This window comes from Heteronotia binoei, chromosome 1, assembly GCF_032191835.1.
Source record: "Heteronotia binoei isolate CCM8104 ecotype False Entrance Well chromosome 1, APGP_CSIRO_Hbin_v1, whole genome shotgun sequence".
Lineage (NCBI taxonomy): Eukaryota > Metazoa > Chordata > Lepidosauria > Squamata > Gekkonidae > Heteronotia > Heteronotia binoei.
The window spans coordinates 160006379-160028641 of record NC_083223.1 but is presented as its reverse complement, the minus strand read 5'-3'; the positions used below and the strand labels follow the sequence as shown (position 1 = coordinate 160028641).

Genomic DNA, 22263 nt, shown 5'->3' with positions numbered 1-22263 from the left:
GAAGGAAGCAGATGACACCCAGTTGCTTAGGGGCCTGATAGGAGCCCTAAGGGGGCCTGATTTGGCCCCTGAACTGCATGTTTGACACTCCTGCTCTAAAGCATCCATTTTCTCCAGGGAACTGATCTCTGTAGTCTGGAGATCAGTTGTAATTCCAGGAGGTCTCTAGTCACCACTATACTTCCAACTCTGAGAAAGGGTTGTCAGGGTGATGCACCATTGTGAAGTAATAGCAACATGGTTGATGGGCTGCAGTGAGGAATGGGGGGGGGTGCTTTCTCTTCTTTCTTTTTCATTTATTTTTTCCCTTCAAATTACAGTGAAATAGAACAGAAGGTTCAATATTTCAAATGACAATTTGCAAAGGAGAGAAAAACAATTATAAACATCAATCTGCAAATTAAGAGTGGATTTCGAAAGCTGTATAAAAAGTTTCCAAGTAATAAGAAACGTTAGACTGCTTTCTATCCTTTAAACTTACATATTCTGTTAATTTAGCCAATTTACATTTTGCCAGTCCATACCTTCTTATTCCATTCCTTGGTTGAAAGGTTTTTGGCAACACACTTTTTAGCTATGACAGTGATAACATATGGAAGCAGCATTTTGTACAAATCCTAGCAATATAGTTGGGGGATTTTTAAGATACTATTCCTATTTTGTGATCATTTACATTAAAAAGTCTTGTCTAGAAGGTAGAACAACTGGACATGACCACCACATCTGTAAGCCCTAATGACAGAAGTGACAAGAAAGCCACTTTGACCTGTGGGGCTGTTACTCCACACAGATCTTGCAATCTCAGGGTTAGAAGGAACTGCTGATGGAGGAGAAAGTAGGGAAGAACTGCAACTGCCAGTGACTTCCACTGCTGGACTGCTGGATCCAGTTTACTAGTGTTGTGTGAATAGATGTGCCTAGCACCAGAGGAATACCCTTCCAATGGAAAAGAGTACAGAGAAGTGGAAGCAAGGCTTAGGACCCAAGGCAGTAGAATGAGTAGGTCATTTTATCATGTTATGTGGGGAAGATGAAATTAGAAGACTGAAGACTACAGAAGAGCTCGGAACTCTTCAGTTGGGGGAGAGGGTGGGAAAGAAAAAAGTGCTGCCTGCTGGTTGTCACTGCTTATTTTAGAATCTTAGTAAATATGGCCACTCAAGCCAACACAAGAATAATGACTCCTAAATCTTCAAGCAAATTTAGCTGTTTTACAACTTTTAGTCAATCTGTGTTTAAGTTAATTAAGTTATCATCCTTTCTGTCACAAATTTTGCATTGGCATGAGATACCATTATGACAGCACTGTGCAGGTACATCGTTTCTGAGTGGTTAGTGTTATCCAGCACTAGCAAGTGACATTATCATCACATACTTCTGATGGGTTCACTAGTTACTCAGAAGCTATGGAGCTGCATGATGCTGCAGGGCCCTGATAGCTCTGCCTTCCAATGTCTGCTGGTAAGGATGTGGCCTTCTTTTGCCCCTTCAGTATCATGTATCAGTGGAAGCTGACATAATCCTTGCATCCTAACCCATGCGCCACCACTTCATGGGAGCTTAAAGGAGGTAACCCCAACTAAAGGGAGATAGAAGATGTATGTCTGTCAGTGCAAAGTAAGGAAGAGTAACAGCTGAATAAAACCAACTTAAGTCATATTGATCAATTTAATCAGGCCATATTGGTCAGTTCTAGATCTTCGGTGCCTACAAAGAAATGAGTTGATTTCTGTAAAAATAAAAAAATTAAAAGAACAAAGGCATCAACTGTTTCTTTATGAGAGGAAGAGAGTTTGCAATAATATTCACTAGCACCTAGACTACAGAACAAGAAGCATCCGTTTAAATTTCAATTTTAAGGAGAGGTTATCACCCCTTTTTCTAGTTTCCAACAGGAGGGAAACCAAAACAACGAAACGCAACACCTGCCTATCTATAACTCAAGGAATTAGGGGAGGTGGGATTTTTTTGTCCATATTCAGAAACATATTTTATTTGATTACAAAAACAGACATTTTAAATCAGATGGCTAAAAATATTCAATGTAAGTGTAAATTTAATATAATACTAGAGCAGAAGAATTATCCAAATTCACATTTTTAGAAAAAGAACTCAGAGAAGGATGAAGAAGCATTCCTCAAACACTCAAATGTACAAGTCTGGCCATCCCTAGTTTGCCTGCACATGTAACAACAGAATTCAAAAGGAGGAGTATTTTACCAACAGTAGGAACCAATAAGTTGGGGCTACTGCTGGTAAAAAAGAAACACTGGAGGTTGTCAAGTCATAGGTCAGAGATTATGAAGACAGAGTAAATTATTTTAATGTATCCTACCTGCTACCACAATATAAATAGTGATATTTGAGGGTTGTAAACCAAATCATATTATATCATCTAATTTATATGATCCCACTAATTTGTAGACTAATCTTAGTAAGCAATCATATAGGCTACAATTAACTGGAAATGGAAACTGTATCAGGCAATTTTCACCATCATAAACTGCATTTATATAATAGTCTAATTAATCCATAGACAGAATTGAAAGTGACTGAAACTAAATGAATGCATTAATTCATTTAGCTTAAAATATTTTATGGCATATATAATAAATGCTTAAAAGACTAATTTAGCAATGACTAAACATGGGGAGAACAGAGAGTATACATTGCTCTTGGAACTAAAAAAACTCCCAAATTTGTTCAGTCCTCAATAAACTTCTCCAAGATGTTGGGTCTAACAAAACTAAATGTAACTAGACCCACATAGATACACACACATATTATTTTACCTTGCTGCGTTGGGATCCTGTGACCTTAAGGAAAGGCGAGGATAAGAAGTGAAATAGCAATAAGTGTCCAAAATATTCTGATGACAACTGAATAACCAAATGCATATTCTAAATTTACTTCCTGGAATAGAAATCCTTTGTTTCCACATAATCCTTATTACAACTTTAAATACAAACACCAAAACAAATTAGAAAATAAACAGGTTGCTTACCTGACACTGGAGAATAGATAAGAGATTTGAGTCTGCACAAATCTAGCTTTGCAACATTCTACAGCTTTAGCCAGGAACCTACTGCTCCCTATTTCTACTGAAGGGATGGTCCCAAGTGAGTTCACATGCTATCAGAAATGGAACAAGAACCGCCTTGCTCATTTCCTTCTTAACTGCTTTTATGAGGTACCTATGAGCCACTGGAATTCCAGATAATACTGGGAAATATCACTGAATTGGAACACAGTCACTTGAAGAACACTAGCTAACAGTAAGCAACCATGTTTTCTTCTTCGTATTCTCTGTGCTGTCACTCATAAGAGAGATAGGCAACTTATCTGAAAGAACGAACTGTGTCCTCAAACGAACAAACTATGTAACACTATTTGATTGAAGCACATGTCTGCTTGGGAACCAGATGTTTGGGCATAATACTTTACAAAGCTTAATAACATCGTCCACCCTGTAGATCTACAAACTTCTAGAATGGGCAGATCTCTCAACAAGGCTGTGGAGGCGGAGACATGCCTGAGACATGTAGCAGTTTATCCAGTTGCAACAGAAGGGTAAACCATGGCTGGCATGGTCACCATGGTATGACAACAATGTTGATTGCACAGTCCTAACAGATCTTTTCAAGGACTTTACAGCTCAAGGCCAAAAGCAGACTCAAGAATCCCTGTCCATCATCTTATGAAGCCATTTCCCATGGAACTAGAAAATGGCAACTAAAATGATTAAGAGAGTGGAGCAATTTATGCATACAAAAGTTTAGGAGCTGAGGGGTTTTCAGTTTAGAGAAAAGCCAACTAAAAAGACAAGATAGAGGCTTATAAAATTATGAAAAGAACTTTTCTTCCTCCTCCATGGCACTAGAGCTCAGGGACACTCAATGAAATCACTGGGCATTAGATTCCGGACAGACAAAAGGAAATATATCATCATTCATTTAACTTGCAGAATTTACTGAAATACTGATGAGCACTAACATAGCTTTAAATGGAAATCAGAAAATTTATCAAGGCACACCAATGGCTACTAATGAGACAGTATAATTCTGAATGTTAATTGCTCATGAGAGGCTACCACAGTAGAAAGTTTTGGTCTTCTGGGAATCTGGGTCAGCTGCTGGGACACAGGTTGTTAGACTAAATCTATTACTAGTATAATCCAGCTGCGCTTGTGTTCCTATGTTCCAAAGAAGAAGGAAAACTGGAGAAAAGAAAAGGAGACTGAAGACAAGGACAGAAACCCGGTAATTAATGACCACCTTCCATTGGATGCTGTTTACAGTGCACTTAGAACAAAATGGAGCAAGTACGGTAGGTCCTCACTCCCTAAGACATTTTCAGTAGGTCCTCACTCCTTAAGTAAGTTCTCACTCCCTAAGACTTTTAAGAAGGGAGGATTCCCAGGCTTAAAGCTTTAGAATGTCTCAAAGCTAGCTCTACATTGGCATAGATCCAATGTGTATGACAGCACAGAGGACTACAAGGAAGAATGTATCCTCCTTTTATGTCCTATGGAATTAGTTCACTGTTCAGCGTCTCCAATTTTCTTATTGAAAAATAAAATAGGATGTTAAAATTCACCTAACCTTATAACCCAATCTTCTTGTTTAATTGCATATATGCTACATAAAATTGAATCCTACATTTCAACTATTAATAAATAAAAAGTGTTCTTGAGTTGCAACCAGTTCAAGGTGACCCCATCTATGGGGCATTCCAAGCAAGAGATAAACAGAGGTGGTTTGCCATTGCCTTCCTTTGCACAGCAACCCCAGTCTTCATTGGTGGTCTCCCATCCAAGTACTCACTGTAGCCAACTCTGCTTAGCTCTCAAGATCTGACAAGCCTGGATTAAGCTGGGCTCTTCAGGCTGCTACTTCAACCATTACTTACAGCAACAAAAAACAGTGATAGATACTGGGTAAAACCTGTCAAACCACAGATCTCTTGCCTCATGATTGGCTCATTCCATCATTTGCTCAGATCATCCTTGGAATTCTAATCATACAATTACCACCATTCTTAAACACTTTCTGGGTAAAGTAATTTAATATGTGTGCCTTTTTATAAAGTTTCAGAACTGACATATTTGCACAACTGAAATAAATTAGTGAATGAAGACAAAGAAGAAATAAATAGCATGCAATTAATGGACATAAGTGAACAACAATGATAGGACAGGCAAGGAGAGACCAATAAAATAGCAGTTATATATCAAAGTTGCCTGGAAAGTAATTATTAATGTATTTTTCAGAGTTCCACATTATTCCTACATTACTAGTGAGGGAAAAGCAACACTTTGTGCTTATTTTCCTACAATTACATACATAACAGTACAAAAATATAATTTCTTTCTCAAAGTGGCCAACATTTTTAAATGAAGCAAATGCCACCATTATTATAATTGCTTCTACTAGTGAATTTGATAGCCTAGATCAGAGTGGAGAAACAAGGGCACTAACAGACAAGGGCATCTTTAAATATATGGAAAAATATTGCTTTGTAAATTAAAGTTAGAAATGTGTGGCAATTCCTCTCAATCTGATGGGAACTGAGCACACTCATTGTCCTGACCAGGCACAAAATGTTAAGGACAGTTAAGTAACAAAACTAGAGAGGGGGGGAATAAATTGGGTGTGTGTGGATATTGACCCAACAGCTTTTGTCATCTTAGAAGTATGGGGGTGGGGGAATGCACAGTCTAAATTATATATCTTCTACTCTTTATCCGTTCCTTGGCAGCTCAGGATTTTATACATTTTGAAGGATTCTGACTATAAAAGAATCAAAATATGGCATTGATTAGGACTGTAGCAAAAGCATTTCCTCCAGTCCAATTTAACTGTACTCACCAAGGGGTTTTTCCACTGAAAAGTCACCTGAAACCATATTGGTTTATAGTACCTTGGAGCTTGCAGTAAAATTACAGTACCTTGTTCATAGTGTTGCCAATTTTCAGGTGGGGCCTAGAGCTCTGCTGGAATTACAACTGATCTCCAGATTACAGAGATCAGTTCCCTTAGAGAAAATAGCTGCTTCAGAGGATGAAGTCTATGGCATTATATCCTGCTCAGATCTCTCCCCCAGCCCTGCCCTCCCCTGGCTCCACCCCTATAATCTCCCGGAGTTCTCCAACACAAAGTTGGAAACCCTACCAGCACAACATGGGGATTAAATAAAAAATCTCCATTCTATGCTCTGCTACTAGGAATGCCAGTTTCCAGGTGGGATCTGGGGATCTCAAGGAATTACAGCTAATCTCCAGATTACAGAGATCAGTTCCCTTAGAGAAAATAGGAGCTTTAGAGGATGGACTTGATGGCATTGTACCCCACTGAGGTTCTGGTCTTTCCCAGGCTCCACTCCCAAATCTCCAGGAGTTCCCTAACCTGGATCTGGCAACTGTTAAGGCCAGGGGGGACCTGGCAACCCTATGTACTACTAAAGATCATGACTAAGTGAGTAGCTTTTTGTTCACTTGCCTGTACTGTAGGCCTAATGAACAACATACTAGGCAGCAAAGATTCACAGCTAATTGAACAAGAAGCTACTCACCTAGCTCACCAGTATCATATAAATGCACTACAAATGGTGAGACTCACCTAATTGTTTATTTCTCCCCATGGCACTTTGCTTGTCATGAAATGTTCTGTTATCTTCTATGAAGGAAAATGACCCCTGCAGGTGGATTCCTTATTGATCACTGAGTGCATTCGTCTGATTACAGAAGAGTGAGTGCAATCAAGTGCATAGAGCTCAGTAAGTGTACTAGAACGCCATCACAGAAAGTATATACAATTTGATTGTGTAAAGAACTAATGTGCTTCAAATTAAATAGGAAGTTTTAAAATATATTTATTTTTGCCCAAGGGCTACTGCTCATATACAAAAGGACTGTGTGTGTGTATTTTCAAGGGTATATTTTTTTACAAAAATTCCCAGTTCTGAAGGTTGAAGAAACATGGGAGTAGGGGGATTATATTTCATCCATTGGTCTTTGATCACAACAGACTCTGAAAATGGGAAGAAACATTATTTTTAAACCTTGGGTTCTGCTCCTCAATTTATGCAAAGATTGACAGGAAATTTTTAGAGCAAAACTATGTACTAAACTAGATAAAATGAATCCTAACTGAGATGGAACTGGAGAAATCGGATCATCTTTGATTAAGTCATAGGTTATCCTTTGTATTGTTTTGTAGCTTAGTCAACTGCAGTTTGAGAATTGTATTTCACTGTTCTGTTTCTCTGAACATCCCATATGGTAGCTTGCACTCATCAAAAAGTTGTCTACATTCTACTAAAATTTCAGCAACAAAGCATGTCAGGAGAACTGCTGTCCTCACAGATACTCACCTTTCTATGTGAAAACCACAATGGCATACCATTAGAGTTGATATACCTCCTGAGATTTCTGGAGACAACTACTGTTTTTATTTCTATTTTGCTAGTGGCCTGGCCTATCTCTGATAACAAGTTTATAACTGTCACAGACTTCTGATCTCCTAAATATCCTTATGGAGGGCTTAAAATTAATGGAGTACAAAAGTATATGGCTAAGAGGTTCCATTCTTTGTTGGCAATGAAGCGTCAGTGTGTGGTGGATTATAAAATTCTTCAAATTTATTAAAGTGATCATAAGAATCTACCCTGCTCTAATCTTGCTGAACATGTAAATATTGGTCACAGGTTGATATCATGCAGAAACATGGAACTCAAATCACTTCTGACAATGCCTCCAAGGTAACCTCACAATCTAAGTGCTTATCAATTATTAAGCGGAATACTGATAGCACTTTGTAAGTTTTGTGACATAAGAAGAAGTTTCACTTTTTCTGGCAATAGATGGATAGCTGTGGAGTTCTCTGCAATCAGCCAGTGATAGCAATGAGATTTAAATGAGAAGTGCATATGTGCATTATTATTCTTGTCCCTTCTTATAACACATGTACATAGCAGTTGTCCCTCTACAAATGTGATTTTAAGGCAGAATAGCAATGATAATATATGCAGGTGTGGCTCACTTCTGATCAGCTTCTTGGGTACCAAAGTACAGAGTAGTTCTCCAAATGTAAACCTGGCTATATGCACTGACACTTTAGCATAACTCCAGGTACAGATTACTGTGTTACTTTTGTTGATATTTAAGAAGTTTCAATCAGTGCTTATTACAGTAGTGTGTCTTAAAATGTGGGTAGTTACAAGCAAAAGTTCACCAGAAACAGACAGTATCCAAGTCCCAGATCTGTATCTCTTGACATCTCTAGGGACACCTAGGGATACATACAACATTCATTATAGTCTTCTTGACCTATGAAATTTTAATAAACTGGGTCCCATATACCTGATAGCAAACATCCCTTCTAATATACATAGGTGATGTTTAAGATCAACAGACAGCACCACTGAATATTTGTATTTTACTTTTTAAGAGCAGGGACAGAAAACAAGTGGTTGGATTGTCTATTGACAAGCTTTGCATAGAAAGCCTTCTAAGAGGCTATAATCATAAATGAAGATTATTTCTATGGAGATTCATTCATCCTTCCTCACTGAAGCATATTTTGGAAGCAATATAAAATAATTTAATTCAGCTTGGCTTTTATTGTGATTATGTGGTTGGGGCTTTATTTGATCTCTTTAAATAAGAAAATGTCCATTTAGTTTTCTTGGGATTATACAATCAAATAGAGAAAATCATGCCACAAAACAGTTAGAAGCTATGAAATAATATCTAACAGGGAAAGAACAGATTAACAATCTTACTTCAAAACTTTTCACCTCCTCTTCACCCTCATCATCTTCTTCATCATGACAGCTCTGAAATCACATAAAACCAATCACATTCATAAATAGTCTTTAAAGCCAAATGCATTTGTTTTAGAGATAAACTTTACACTCACACTCTCTCTTCTTGAAATAAAAGATGCACAACATATATATGTGGGTATTATCTTTCAAAATTACCCCCCAAAAAAACCCTTTCATCTTATTTTTAATTTAGTAAACAAATAATGAGAAAAAATTACCTTAGCCATAATATCAGCATACGCCATATAAAGATAATCTTCCTCCAACTTACTGTGTTGTAGAAAAGAAAGAAGAAAGCGTTACTATTATGATGAAAGTCAACAGTCACCAAGTCTTGAGAGAGCATGATCCTCTATAAATGTACATATTGGGAGAAAGTGGTTAACTCATATTTAAAAATATCCCCCTCACCACTTTTCAGTTAACGCTGTTCGACTGAATAGTAAAATAAGTTGATGCAATGGATCAACTCTTCTAATGCATTCATCTTCATCTGGTAGCTCTTCTCCAGGCTTCTACAGGGAGAAAAATAAACACAATCATAATATGTAATGTTGCCTGACATGCAATAAAAATATAGACTAGAGCTTAGAATTACAACCTTGCAGCCCAAATGTGCTGTCGACATAGCATCATTGCTCAGGACTGCATGAATCAACAGCTATAAAACATCTTATCTCACAATCATTACAACTATGCTACTATAGGACTGAAGATAGACAGGCATATACATATTTAAAGAGGTTCAGTGCCCTGCTACTGACTGTATGATTTTGGGTGTCTTTGGACAATGCTGCCTCCTTAACTATAAAGAGGCAGGCTGATAATTTTCTCACACTCTCCTTGAATATCGTTGTTGCTTATGCAAAGTGAAAATGGCTTTACTGCTAAGTCAGCTCCACAAATTCCCATCCATTATGCCAGTCTTTTGAGTCAGATGACTATAAGCTACAATTACACAAAAAACCAGCAACAGCTCCCAATTCCATGAACTCCAAACCTACTGCTAAATCTTCTATCAATGTATCTTCAAAGTAGTGGTCTTCTGTTTCAACCCAGGACTTTTCATATCCTTGAAGAAAAAGATTGACAGCCCGATGCCTAAAAAAGAAAACACTTCCTTTTTCATTTTATTCTAAAGTGCATAAAGATAAATTCAGAGCATATATAAATTTTGCTGTTTCAGTTTCATATTCAAAGCTGTTGGTCAAGCTATTTCCCCTAGACTGGGCATTCTGGACTTCAAGGCTTGCTTATACTACCCTTTGTAGGAAGAGATATTATAACCATGCAGATCCTTGAATACCTCTCTATTTCATGTGGGTATCAGGCAGCTGCCCTTTCCATTTTGTAGAGCTTTCAGGGTTTTTTTTTATTGAGTTAAAGCAATTATGTTTGCCACTGAGTGGCACTGATGTTTGTCACTTGTTCAGTGTTGCATTTCATCTCATTGTGTCATTTAAATGGTGCAAAATCAGGCTTTGGTTAATTTTGAATGGTCATATATTAAATATGCCAGTGATTTTTTCTAGACTTCTAGAGAGCTTATGAACCTTTTCAACACTTCCAAAGTAAACTAATTAACAGCTTGTAATTTTATACCTACACAACTTAGCTTCAACAAACCTTGTGTGTTAACTCCATCAATATATTTTGAGATAACAGTTCAGAACAGGGTGCAATTTAAGTCATACTGATTTCAATGGGATGTGCAGCCTGATCCTATGGATGTTTACCCAGTAGTAAGTCCCAAGGAGTTCAATAGGATTTACTTAGAAGGATGCATCAGATTGCAGCCTCCAAGTGCTGAACTTTTGCCCAATGGAACCCAGAGAATGCAATCCTATCCTCTATTTCTCCACTTTCATGAGATCATACGTACCGTGGAAGATTATACAGAGGTGCCATTCTGAAGCAAGCTACTACAGCTCGTTTTCTCTGTTTGGACAGAAGTTTATGCCATACTGCTTTCTTTGACCTCTGAGGATGCTCAACCTGTAGAGCAAATGGAAATGGAAATGAACAATCTCTTCTAGACTGATGCCCATTAAAAAAAAAGGACTGAAAGAAAATAAACACAATATTTAAAATTGACAGAAGTATGTAAAAGTGCAGTGTCTGCTGCCTCTATATTACCCTAAAATGCCCAGAACCTAAACTGTATTATCTCAGGAAATATAGCTATTATTGTGGCATCCTGAATCCCCAGTTTTAAGAATGCAAAAAACATACAAAGTATTCTGCTGTTGGCCAAACATTATATAGTCAATATTTTATTTCATTTACTTAATTTATAACCTGCCTTTCCCACTGAGATTCAAGGTGGATTATACAATATACAAACAGTTAAATCAGACAGCAGAAAACATGCAATAAACAATGCAGTAAGACTAGGAATACAGAACTGATTGAAGCACAATAGTTTATTATGAGTATTTTACAATGTTGTCGACATCTCCAATCAGTGTACAAAATATTATGGCCACAGTCTAGAAAATGAATCAGCTAGATGAAATGTGAGAAGTCCATTATCAATTCTCTGGATGTCATTAATTTTCTTTAAAAGCAGCTTCAGCATATGTGTGTGCAGGCATAAAATTTGTTTAACAGCTGTGCTGGGGAGTTAACTGGCCCCACTCCCCAGGCTGAAATCAGCCACTTCTGTGAGCAGCTATTGTCTTCATGGTCCAATGAAACTATTGCCCCCCTCCACTGCTTTGCAGGGTTGCCAGGTCTGACTCAGGAAATATCTGGGGTCTTTGGGGGTGGAGCCAGGAGGCTTTGGGGAACCAGGAGCAAGGTTGTGAAAAGCATGATTGATCTCTGAAAGGAGTTTTGGCTGTAAGTTCCTTTTAAATGCCTTCCTTCCATTGGAAATAATGGAGGATGGGGGCACCTTCTTCTGGGGTGAATAGAATTGGACCCCCAGTCCAATCTGTTTTAAATGTTTTTTTGGGGGGAGGCACCAGCAGTTATGCTGCAAATGTGGTGCCTCTGCCTCAAAACATTTGGGCCCCCAGAACCCCAGATACCCATGGATCAATTCTCCACTATACATTATGAGAACCAGTCTCCACAGGGTATAATGAAGAGCCCAGCAGACATTCAACCCCCCCCCCCCACTTTCTGATATTCCTGAAGCAGGGGAAGGGCCCCCAAACCAGGGGATTGCCTGCCCCCAACTGAAGATTGTCATCCCTACAGCTTTAGAATCATAGAATCATAGAGTTGGAAGGGATCTCCAGGGTCATCTAGGCCAACCCCCTGCACAATGCAGGAAACTGACAAATACCTCCCCCTAAATTCATAGTATCTTCATTGCTGTCAGATGGACCTTACTTGTAAGATTACCTATTACTACTTTTCCCTACAGAAGCCTGCGATTCTAACTCTACAAGTGGAAACTACATGTCCCACCATAGCAAACACAGTTGAGGGACTTTCTGCATGGATGGATAGGAACTGTTGGGTTTGTTGCTTATTTAGTGGAACCACAGACTGTACTCAGCATTAGGGATGAGGATAGAGTACAGCTGCTTATAATAAAACAAACTTTTGTGCTTCAAAATGCATGCCAGTGAGAATATTTTTAGGGAAAAACATAACAGAGTACTGAATTCAGTTAAGACAAATAGTAAAGAGAAAGTCATTAATACACTGAGCTGTGAATACAGACACTTAATTAGACAGACAAAAAAATTAAAGAGCATCCTCAGTATAAGGAATAGATATGTGTACTATAAAATAATTCTCAGTATTAAACAGATCAAGTGCTAGAATTTCTGAACACAAAGTAAACAAAAACAAAATGATCATGCTGCAAAAAAGGGCATCATCAAAAAGAATACTATCTGAAATACAGGGTTAGGGAAGAGAACATGAAACTGGGTAATCAAAACTATTAATATACAAACCCAATATGATCCTAAAATAATTAGCAATATGAGAATATTCTCTATACTTCCCATTCTGAAAAAATGCCGGCCCCGATTAGAGAATTTCTGGAAATAATAAATGAAATAATAATTGAAAGACCAAAATGATACACTGTGTTTTACAATTATAGGTAAATAGGGAGCAAAGATATCTGGGAAGTACTAGAGTTGATGGCCTCATTAAAATAATGAAATGAACCATGTACCCACATAAATAATGAGGAGTCTTGTGGCACCATATTTTATTCCAGCATAAGCTTTTGCTATCTAGATTCCACTTATTCAGGTTAAATGAAATGAGAGTAAGTTTTATTTATTTTATTTTATTTCTGAGATTTCTATCCCGCTCATCCCACCAAGTTCACAGGGCCAGATCTACCCATTTTTTGATTGGGGGCAAAGCTAAAAAATGGTGCCCCCAAAAACGGTATGGGGACATGCCTGCCACCACAGGCAAGGCACCCCCCATTCCTACTTCGGCAAAACATCCCCAGATTTCCCCCCTACAGGCACCCACCCCCTTTCTCCTTCCCAGGTCTGTGCTCAGATCCAGGAAGGAAAAAGGGGTGGTGTGGTGACATTTGCTCCATCCTTGGAACTGAGGACAGAGCACATACCACTGTGACACACCCAGTTTTCCCTTTCGGGGTCTGTGTGCACAGACATGGGAAGGAGAAAGGGGCGGGGAGTAGGAAGGAGGGGAGGGCACTCAAGGGCCTGCTTATCAGTGGAGCCTTTATTGCTCCCCTCACCCACCCTCCAGGGGTGCCCAATTTTAAACTCAATGCTTAAACTGGAATGCACTTTATTGGCCTTTTAAGATGTCACAGGAATCCTCTTTATTTTGCTGCAGTAAACTAATATGGCAAACCTACTAGAATTATCATCCACTCACAGGCATAGTTTATATGTAAACAACAAACCATGATGATACTATGTGAACAAGCCCACTATTTGTGCACTTCCAGTCCCCATCACTTTACATAACTAGAGTCAATTATGACTATCACTCAAGCATAGACCATAGTTTTCTGTTACATCTCAAACCTAAACTATGGTTGCATTCCCCCACAAAATCAGGATTACTGCAGAATTGGCAAAGTCCTTAATTGACCACCCAAGGAGAAAGTGAAAAGGTCACCTTTACACACTGCCATAACAAGATCTGATATTATGCTTGAAACATGCAGTAGATATTTATTGAATATACTTATTAAATACATGTGATTTCAAGAAAAAAAATCTGTGTGCGCGTGTGCATGCCAGCACCTGGAAATCATGTTGACCTCTGTTTACTGACCCCAACTGAGGGCCTGGAGGATATCCACAGAGGTGGCTGAATAAAGCCTACCCCTGTCCTTCTGATTTGGTATTTCGAGGAGGTCTCCCATTCAAGTACTAACCAGAGTCGACCTGCTTAGCTTCCAAGATCTAACAAGACTGAGCTTGCCTGGGCTATCCAGGTCAGGGCTCAAGGAAAAAATTCTTATTAAATCCCATCTCATGAGCTAAGAAAATCAAGAGATAATCCACATTGGCACCTGCGCTAATGTTTGTACCTGCAGGCCATACTAGGGACATGCACTCAGAATTTTCAGATTGGCATTTCAGAAAGGGGTTTCATTCTAGTATTCCAGATTATTCAGGTCCCTAACACCATTTCAGAATTTGCATTTGGGTTTCTCTTGGAATTCCCAAATTTCCAGCTCCCCTATTCCCTATAAGGGAATCTTTCCAGGGTACTGAAATGGTTCCTTTTCAAGCAACTGATATGAAATCAAAGGGTCTAATTCTACAGGCCTCTGAAAAAGGTTCTCCCTACATATCGCCATTGTTTCCTATGGGGAAAAAAATAAATTGTATGTTTTCCCCAAGGCAGAGATGCCAGTAGGCAAACGCACAAGAGCAACCACCGATCAAAAGCCTCCAAATACAGACAGCATCAACAAATTCAATAGAACCAATGTCAAACCCAATAATCAAAGGCAAACTAATTTAAACAAAGAATATTGTTGTTCAAGCCCAACCAAACCTGTAAAACTGAAGAAAAACAGGCATGTGAGCCTTAAAATACAGGCCCAGAATATTCTCCACTACATCCAGCATTTTTCAAAGCCCAAATATCAAAATTCCAAAAAATCTAGATATTGTTTCAGATACTGATAAGGTATTTTTCATATATATCTCCTCAGATGCCAAGATCGACAAGGAGATTGACAACAGGCTGGCAAAGGCAAACCGTGCATTTGGCCGACTGCACAAAAGAGTGTGGAGCAACAAGCATCTGAAAAAAGGCACAAAGATCAATGTTTACAAAGCGGTTGTGATGACAACCCTCATCTATGGCTCCGAATCGTGGGTTTTATACCGTCATCACCTGCGACTCCTTGAGCGCTTTCATCAGCGCTGCCTTCGCACCATCCTCAACATCCACTGGAGTGACTTTGTGACCAACACTGAAGTCCTCAAGCGGGCAGAGGTTACCAGCATCGAGGCACTGCTGTTGAAGACGCAGCTGCGCTGGGCAGGGCATATTTCTAGGATGGAAAACCACCGCCTTCCCAAGATTGCCCTGTATGGCGAACTCTCCACCGGCCATCGAAATAGAGGGGCACCAAAGAAGAGGTACAAGGACTCCCTGAAGAAATCCCTTAGCACCTGTCACATCAACCATCACCAGTGGTCTGACCTAGCCTCAGATCGCAAAGCATGGAGGCACACCATCCACCAGGCTGTCTCTTCCTTTGAGAACACACGCATAGCTGGTCTTGAAGACAAAAGGAGATTGAGGAAGAATCGCACTGCTACAGGACCAACGCTAAATCAGACTTTTCCCTGCAGCCGCTGTGGCCGGACCTGCCTGTCCCACATTGGTCTTGTCAGCCACCAGCGAGCCTGCAGCAAACGTGGACTATTGCACCCTTCTTAAATCTTCGTTCGCGAAGCCAAGCCGAGAGATTTGGACCAGAAATATCCAAATGCACATTTGTGCCAACCATACCACAACTGTATTTTTAAAAATCAGCTTCTATTAAACAAAACACAATCTTATTACAATAATTAACTGAACACTGGTAAAATACATTTGAAGGAGGTATTTAACAAGAAATAATACTGATGGTGGAGAGACTATTATGGTGGGACTATCATGGTGGGTGATACCTAAGCATTTTTTTGTAAGATCTTACTGGGCTTTACTGTAAAAGGTCTTGGAGGATTGGCTACATCAGGGGGGTGTAGCCTAATATGCAAAGGAATTCCTTCTACAAAGAAAAAGACCTGGTGATATCATTCAATTCATTTAATTGATGATATTGGTACTATGACACAACATGAGACATTCATGCCAATGGAAACACTGAAGGCAAACCCTCTGAAATATGACCATAACAATTCCATCTACTGATCATAATGGTTTAGTTAGTGGATGAAATTTTAATTTAATTTAATTTAATTTGCAATTTATACCCTATCTTATCCCACAAAGCAGGCTCAGGGCAGCTTACAACATCAAAAACATTACAATAACAATAAATATGGCATATCAAAATTAAACATATCAAATTTAAACTATCCCATAAATATAATACACATAAATTAAATCAGAAAGACCATAACTCAGACAATTGGGTATGCAAAAATGTGGTATTTTAGCGGTTCAGCTATATTGAACCTGGAAAGTGTAGGTATTTTTCAATATTCCCAAATCCCAATACCGGTATGGTATTTAAATTTGATAAATATTTGGGAAAGCTGGGGTTTTTTGTTTGTTTCATTATACTATATATAATGGAGAATCAATTCAGAGGTCTCTGGAGCTCTGGGAGTGCTGTTTTTTGAGGCAGAGGCACCAAATTCACAGAATAACGGATGGAGCCTTTCCACCCAAACCCCCAAGTTTAAAACAGATTGCACCAGAGAGTCCAATTCTATGCACCCCAGAAGAAGGTGCCCCCATCTATTATTTATAATGGAGGGGGGAAAGGCATTTGAAGGGAACTTGGTCCCTTTAAATGCCTTTTGCAGGCTATAGCCGAACTCAGAAGACATTCATTAATTCATTCATTCATTTATAGAGCTTACACAGTTCCTTTAAATGCCTTATCCAAGCAGTGAGTTCATCTGGAAGGCATTTAAAAGGACTGTGATCCCTTTAAATGCCCTTTAAATTTGGCTATCCAGTGACCCCAAAAATAACAAATATTTTTGGGATTTGGGGCGCTTGGGCATTTCAGATAGCCAAAACTGAGCCCCAATTAGTAATCAGTTTTAAAAACCTTGAAAATACCAATAATATATTTTTGGGGTATTTTTTCAGCTTGGTTTATGCCAAATGCACACCCCTACTGGATACCTGAGGCCTGAGAAAATGTACCTATTAAAAAGCAGCTTTCTTGTTTGACTGATTTAGATTTATAACATGGAATAGAATGGTGGAAGATATTGTGGAACACATTGCTATACCACTTCTGTACCCCAAACTTGCTCCATCACCTTGACAATTTCAAATGTCACTGCTATTTAAAATTTTGTTTGATATTTCTGCATACTCTTGGGCAAACACTGAACGTAGCAAAAATATATATTCGGAAAAACAGTATGCTAACAACTAATTATTTTAACAATCTCTCTCTCTCTCGGCTTGGCTTCGTGAACGAAGATTTAAGAAGGGTGCAATAGTCCACGTCTGCTGCAGGCTCGCTGGTGGCTGACAAGATCAATGCGGGACAGGCAGGTCCGGCCACAGTGGCTGCAGGGAAAAGTCTGATTTACGGTTGGTGCTGTAGCAGTGCGATTCTTCCTCAATCTCCTTTTGTCCTCAAGACCAGCTATGCGTGCGTTCTCAAAGGAAGAGACAGCCTGGTGGATGGTGTGTCTCCATGCTTTGCGATCTGAGGCTAGGTCAGACCACTGACCTAAAATTATTTTAACAATAATTTGCAATAAATGGATGAATGCAACCATTTGTTGCATGACTGGGTAACATATTAGGACTATGTCAAAACTGTGATCAGGAGCAATAAATATACACCTTAGAATCAGTGAATCATAGTGCTGGAAGGAACCTCCAGGGCAATCTAGTCCAGCCCCCTGCAAAATACAGGAAATTCATAAATACCTCCCCACACACTCCCAGTTACCTCTGCTACATGCCCAGAAGATGGCAACCCCCCCCCAAACTTTGGCACTGATGCAACTCTTCCTGCCCTCCTTCTCATGATCTGCTTAATTTACAGAATCAGCATTGCTGTCAGATGGCCATCTAGCCTCTGCTTAAAAACCTCCAAAGAAGGAGAGTCCACCACTTCCTGTGGAAGCCTGTTCCACTGAGGAGCCCATCTAACTATCTGGAAGTTCTTCCTAATCTTTAGCCAAAATTATTTTGATTTAAATTCAACCCCTTAGTTCAGGTCTGACCTTCTGGGGCAACAGAAAACAACTCTGCACCAACCCTAACCCTTCAATTATAACATCACCTCTCTGTAATCTCCTCTCCAGATTAGACATAACCAGCTCCTTCAACCTTTTCTCATAGGACTTGGTCTCCAGATCCCCAACCATCTTTGTTTCCCTCCTCTGGACATGTTCCAGCTTGTCTATATCCTTAAATTGTGGTGCCCAAAACTGAACACATTACTCTAGGTAAGGTCTAACCAAAGCAGAGAAAAGTGATACTATCATTTCGCTTAATCTGGACACTACACTTCTGTTGATACAACCCAAAATCATATTTGCCTTTTCAACTAATGCATCATATGGCTGACTCATGTTCAATGTATGGTCTATTAAGACCCCCAAATCTGTTTTGCACAAACTGCTGCTAAGACAAGTCTCCCCCATCTTTTCTTTTCATAAGAACATAAGAGAAGCCATGTTGGATCAGGCCAATGGCCCATCCAGTCAAACACTCTCTGTCACACAGTGGCCCAAAAAATTATATATATATATATATGTATGTATATATGTATACACACACGCACACACTGTGGCTCCAAGAGTCCAGTAGAACCTTTAAGGCTAACAAGACACCTGTGTTTCTTGAAAGCTTACGCTACAAGAAAATCTGTTAGTCTTAACTGTACTATTGGACTCTTTACTATGCTGGGGATCACTGAGTTAGATGATATTCAAACATAAAAGGTAATGGCAAGCTTGAACTTAACACAATATTTAAGAACATTTAAGAATTAAGTGGTTCTGGAACAGGCAAACACTTGAAGTGAAGATGGAGGTAAAAAAAATGCATCCAGCTTCTCAGCCATTTCCCTATCCTCCTTCAGTAATCCTTTTACCCCTTGGTCATCCAAGGGCCCCACTGCCTCCCTGGCTGGTTTCCTGCTTCTAATATATTTGAAGAAAATTTTACTGTTGGTCTTTATGTTTTTTGCAATATGCTCCCCATAATCCCTTTTTGCCTGCCTGATCACAATCACATTTGATTTGCCACAGCCTGTGTTCCCTTTTATTAATCTCACTTGGACTAGCTTTCCACCGCTTAAAGGAGTCCTTCTTACCTTTTACAGCTTCCATTACTTTGTTTGTTAACCATGCAGGCCTTTTCTTATACCTGTTTGTGCCTTTCCTAACTTGTGATATATATTTTATCTGAGATTCTAGGATTGTAGTTTTAAATAGCCTCCAAGCTTCCCCAAGGGTTTTGACTGTATTTACCTTTCCTTTCAGTTTCCTCTTCACATGCCTCCTCATCTCAGAGAATTTACCCCTTTTAAAGTTAAACGTGGTTGTGCTGGTCTTTTGGGGCAACTCTCTATTTATATAAATTATAAAATCAATAACGTTATGGTCACTGCTTCCAAGCGGTGCGATCACTTTTACATCTCTCACCAAGTCTTGGGCATTACTTAGGACCAAATCCAGGATGACCCCACCCCTGGTAGGTTCTGTGACCATCTGCTCCATACCACAGTCATTGAGAGCATCTAGAAACTCAATCTCTTTCTCTCGACCAGAACACATATTAACCCAATCAATCTGCAGGTAGTTAAAATCACCTATTACGACACAGTTTTTATGTTTAGCCGCTATCTTTAAGCCTTCCATCATATTATAATCGTCCTCTATCTTTTGATTTGGTGGGCGATGACAAACTCCCATAGTTAAATTTCCTTTTGGGCCCTCTATTTCAACCTCTATTCAAATTTCCTTTTGGGCCCTCTATTTCAACCCAAAACATTTCTAGAAGGGAATCTAATTTTCTGACCTCAGTCTTACTGGACTGTATACCCTCAATGACCTACAGAGCCACTCCACCTCCAACCCTTCCCTCCCTATCCTTCCGATATAACTTACTTCCAATATAACTTTCCTTTCCTTTGTACCCTCAGAAGTTCATTGATTCACAAATCTTGAGCCACACAGGAACGCAGTTTTGGCTGGCTTGGTGTCAGGGGGCATGGCTTGTTATGCAAATGAGTTCTTACTGGGCTTTTCCCACAAAAATGCTTTACGTAAAACAATGGTGATGTCAGGGGGTGTGGCCTAATAAGCAAATGAGTTCCTGCTAGGCTTTTTCTACAAAAAACTCTGCATTTATCTGTGTTAAATTCATTGTATTTGTTCTAGCCCAGTTTCCCAGCCTGTCAAGATCATTCTGTATCCTGACTCTTACCAATTCCTCACTAGCAGTTGCTCATCTCCCCAGAGCTTCTGCTTTCCCCTGCTTAAGTGATCGATTCCCCACCAGTTGCTGCACAGGCACATTTTTACCCATTGTTTCCTTCAATTTCCCTCGCAGCTTCCAGATCTCTCAAAACCAAGTTCAGGAAGCCACAAGGGAAATTGAAGTGAGCTGTGAGTCAAAATGTGTCCATGCAGCAAATGATGGGGAATTAATCACTTAAGCCGGGGAAAGCAGAAGTCCGGGGGTGGATCAACTGTTAGTGAGGTATCAGTTTTAGTTTTCCCTCCCAATTTAGTATCATCCGTATTTGCTATCCCTCCCAATTTAGTACCATCCGCAAATTTAATAAGCATTCCCTCTATTCCTTCATCCAAATCATTTATAAAGAAATTGAACAAAACAGGTTCCAGGGCAGATCCTTGAGGCACTCCACTTGTCACTCCTCTCCAAGATGATGAGGAATTATTAATAAGCACTTTGGGAGTGATCTATCAACCAGTTACATATTCACCTTATGGTAACAGGATCCAAACCACATTTTACCAACTTGTCAAGAAGAACAATATGTGAAACTTATCAAAAGCCTTACTGAAATCTAGATATATGTCTACAGCATTCCCCTGATCCAGCAAGGTAGTAGACTTTTCAAAAAAAAAAAAAGAGATAAGGTTAGTCTGATATAAGTTGTTCCTGTAATACTGGTTCTTAGTAATCATAGTCATTCTTTCTGGGCTCAAGAACTGACAGTTTGAATATTTGTTCTACATATCTCTCTCTCTCTCTCTCGGCTTGACTTCACGAACGAAGATTTAAGAAGGGTGCAGTAGTCCATGTTTGCTGCAGGCTCACTGGTGGCTGACAAGACCAATGCGGGACAGGCAGATCCGGCCACAGTGGCTGCAGGGAAAAGTCTGATTTGGGGTTGGTGCTGTAGCAGTGCGATTCTTCCTCAATCTCCTTTTGTCCTCAAGACCAGCTATGCATGCGTTCTCAAAGGAAGAGACAGCCTGGTGGATGGTGTGCCTCCATGCTTTGCGATCTGAGGCTAGGTCAGACCACTGGTGATGGTTGATGCGACAGGTGCCAAGGGATTTCTTCAAGGAGTCCTTGTACCTCTTCTTTGGTGCCCCTCTATTTCGATGGCCGGTGGAAAGTTCGCCATACAGAGCAATCTTGGGAAGTCGGTGGTTTTCCATCCTAGAAATATGCCCTGCCCAGCGCAGCTGCGTCTTCAACAGCAGTGCTTCGATGCTTGTAACCTCCGCCCTCTTGAGGACTTCAGTGTTGGTCACAAAGTCACTCCAGTGGATGTTGAGGATGGTGCGAAGGCAGCGCTGATGAAAGCGCTCAAGGAGTCGCAGGTGATGACGGTATAAAACCCACGATTCGGAGCCGTAGATGAGGGTTGTCATCACAACCGCTTTGTAAACATTGATCTTTGTGCCTTTTTTCAGATGCTTGTTGCTCCACACTCTTTTGTGCAGTTGGCCAAATGCACGATTTGCCTTTGCCAGCCTGTTGTCAATCTCCTTGTCGATCCTGGCATCTGAGGAGATGATGCACCCCAGGTAGCTGAACTGCTGGACTGTCTTCAGAACTGATTCACCCACAGTGATGCAGGGAGGGTGATAATCTTCCTGGGGTGCAGGCTGGTGGAGAACTTCTGTCTTCTTCAGACTAACTTCTAGGCCGAATAGCTTGGCAGCCTCTGCAAAGCAGGACGTCATATGCTGCAGAGCTGATACCGAGTGGGAGACGAGTGCAGCATCATCAGCAAATAGTAGCTCTCGGATGAGTTTTTCCATTGTCTTGGAGTGAGCCTTTAGTCGCCTCAGGTTGAACAGGCTGCCATCAGTGCGA

At 39.8% G+C, this 22263-nt stretch overlaps 1 protein-coding gene across 4 annotated transcripts in view; it reads right to left on the bottom strand.

The window, feature by feature from the left end:
* RYR2 (ryanodine receptor 2) overlaps window positions 1–22263 on the bottom strand; it is a 757628-nt gene that overhangs the window by 111754 nt on the left and 623611 nt on the right. For 3 of the 4 annotated variants that reach the window (XM_060243352.1, XM_060243334.1, XM_060243343.1), the window contains 5 exons: window positions 10709–10821; window positions 9831–9927; window positions 9238–9341; window positions 9045–9096; window positions 8782–8835 (listed from right to left, as the gene is read on the bottom strand). In XM_060243352.1, the coding sequence (XP_060099335.1) occupies window positions 8782–8835; window positions 9045–9096; window positions 9238–9341; window positions 9831–9927; window positions 10709–10821 (420 nt within the window). Of the gene's footprint in view, window positions 1–2792; window positions 2817–8781; window positions 8836–9044; window positions 9097–9237; window positions 9342–9830; window positions 9928–10708; window positions 10822–22263 lie in introns of all 4 variants that reach the window. The other variant, XM_060243324.1, reaches the window with a different exon arrangement.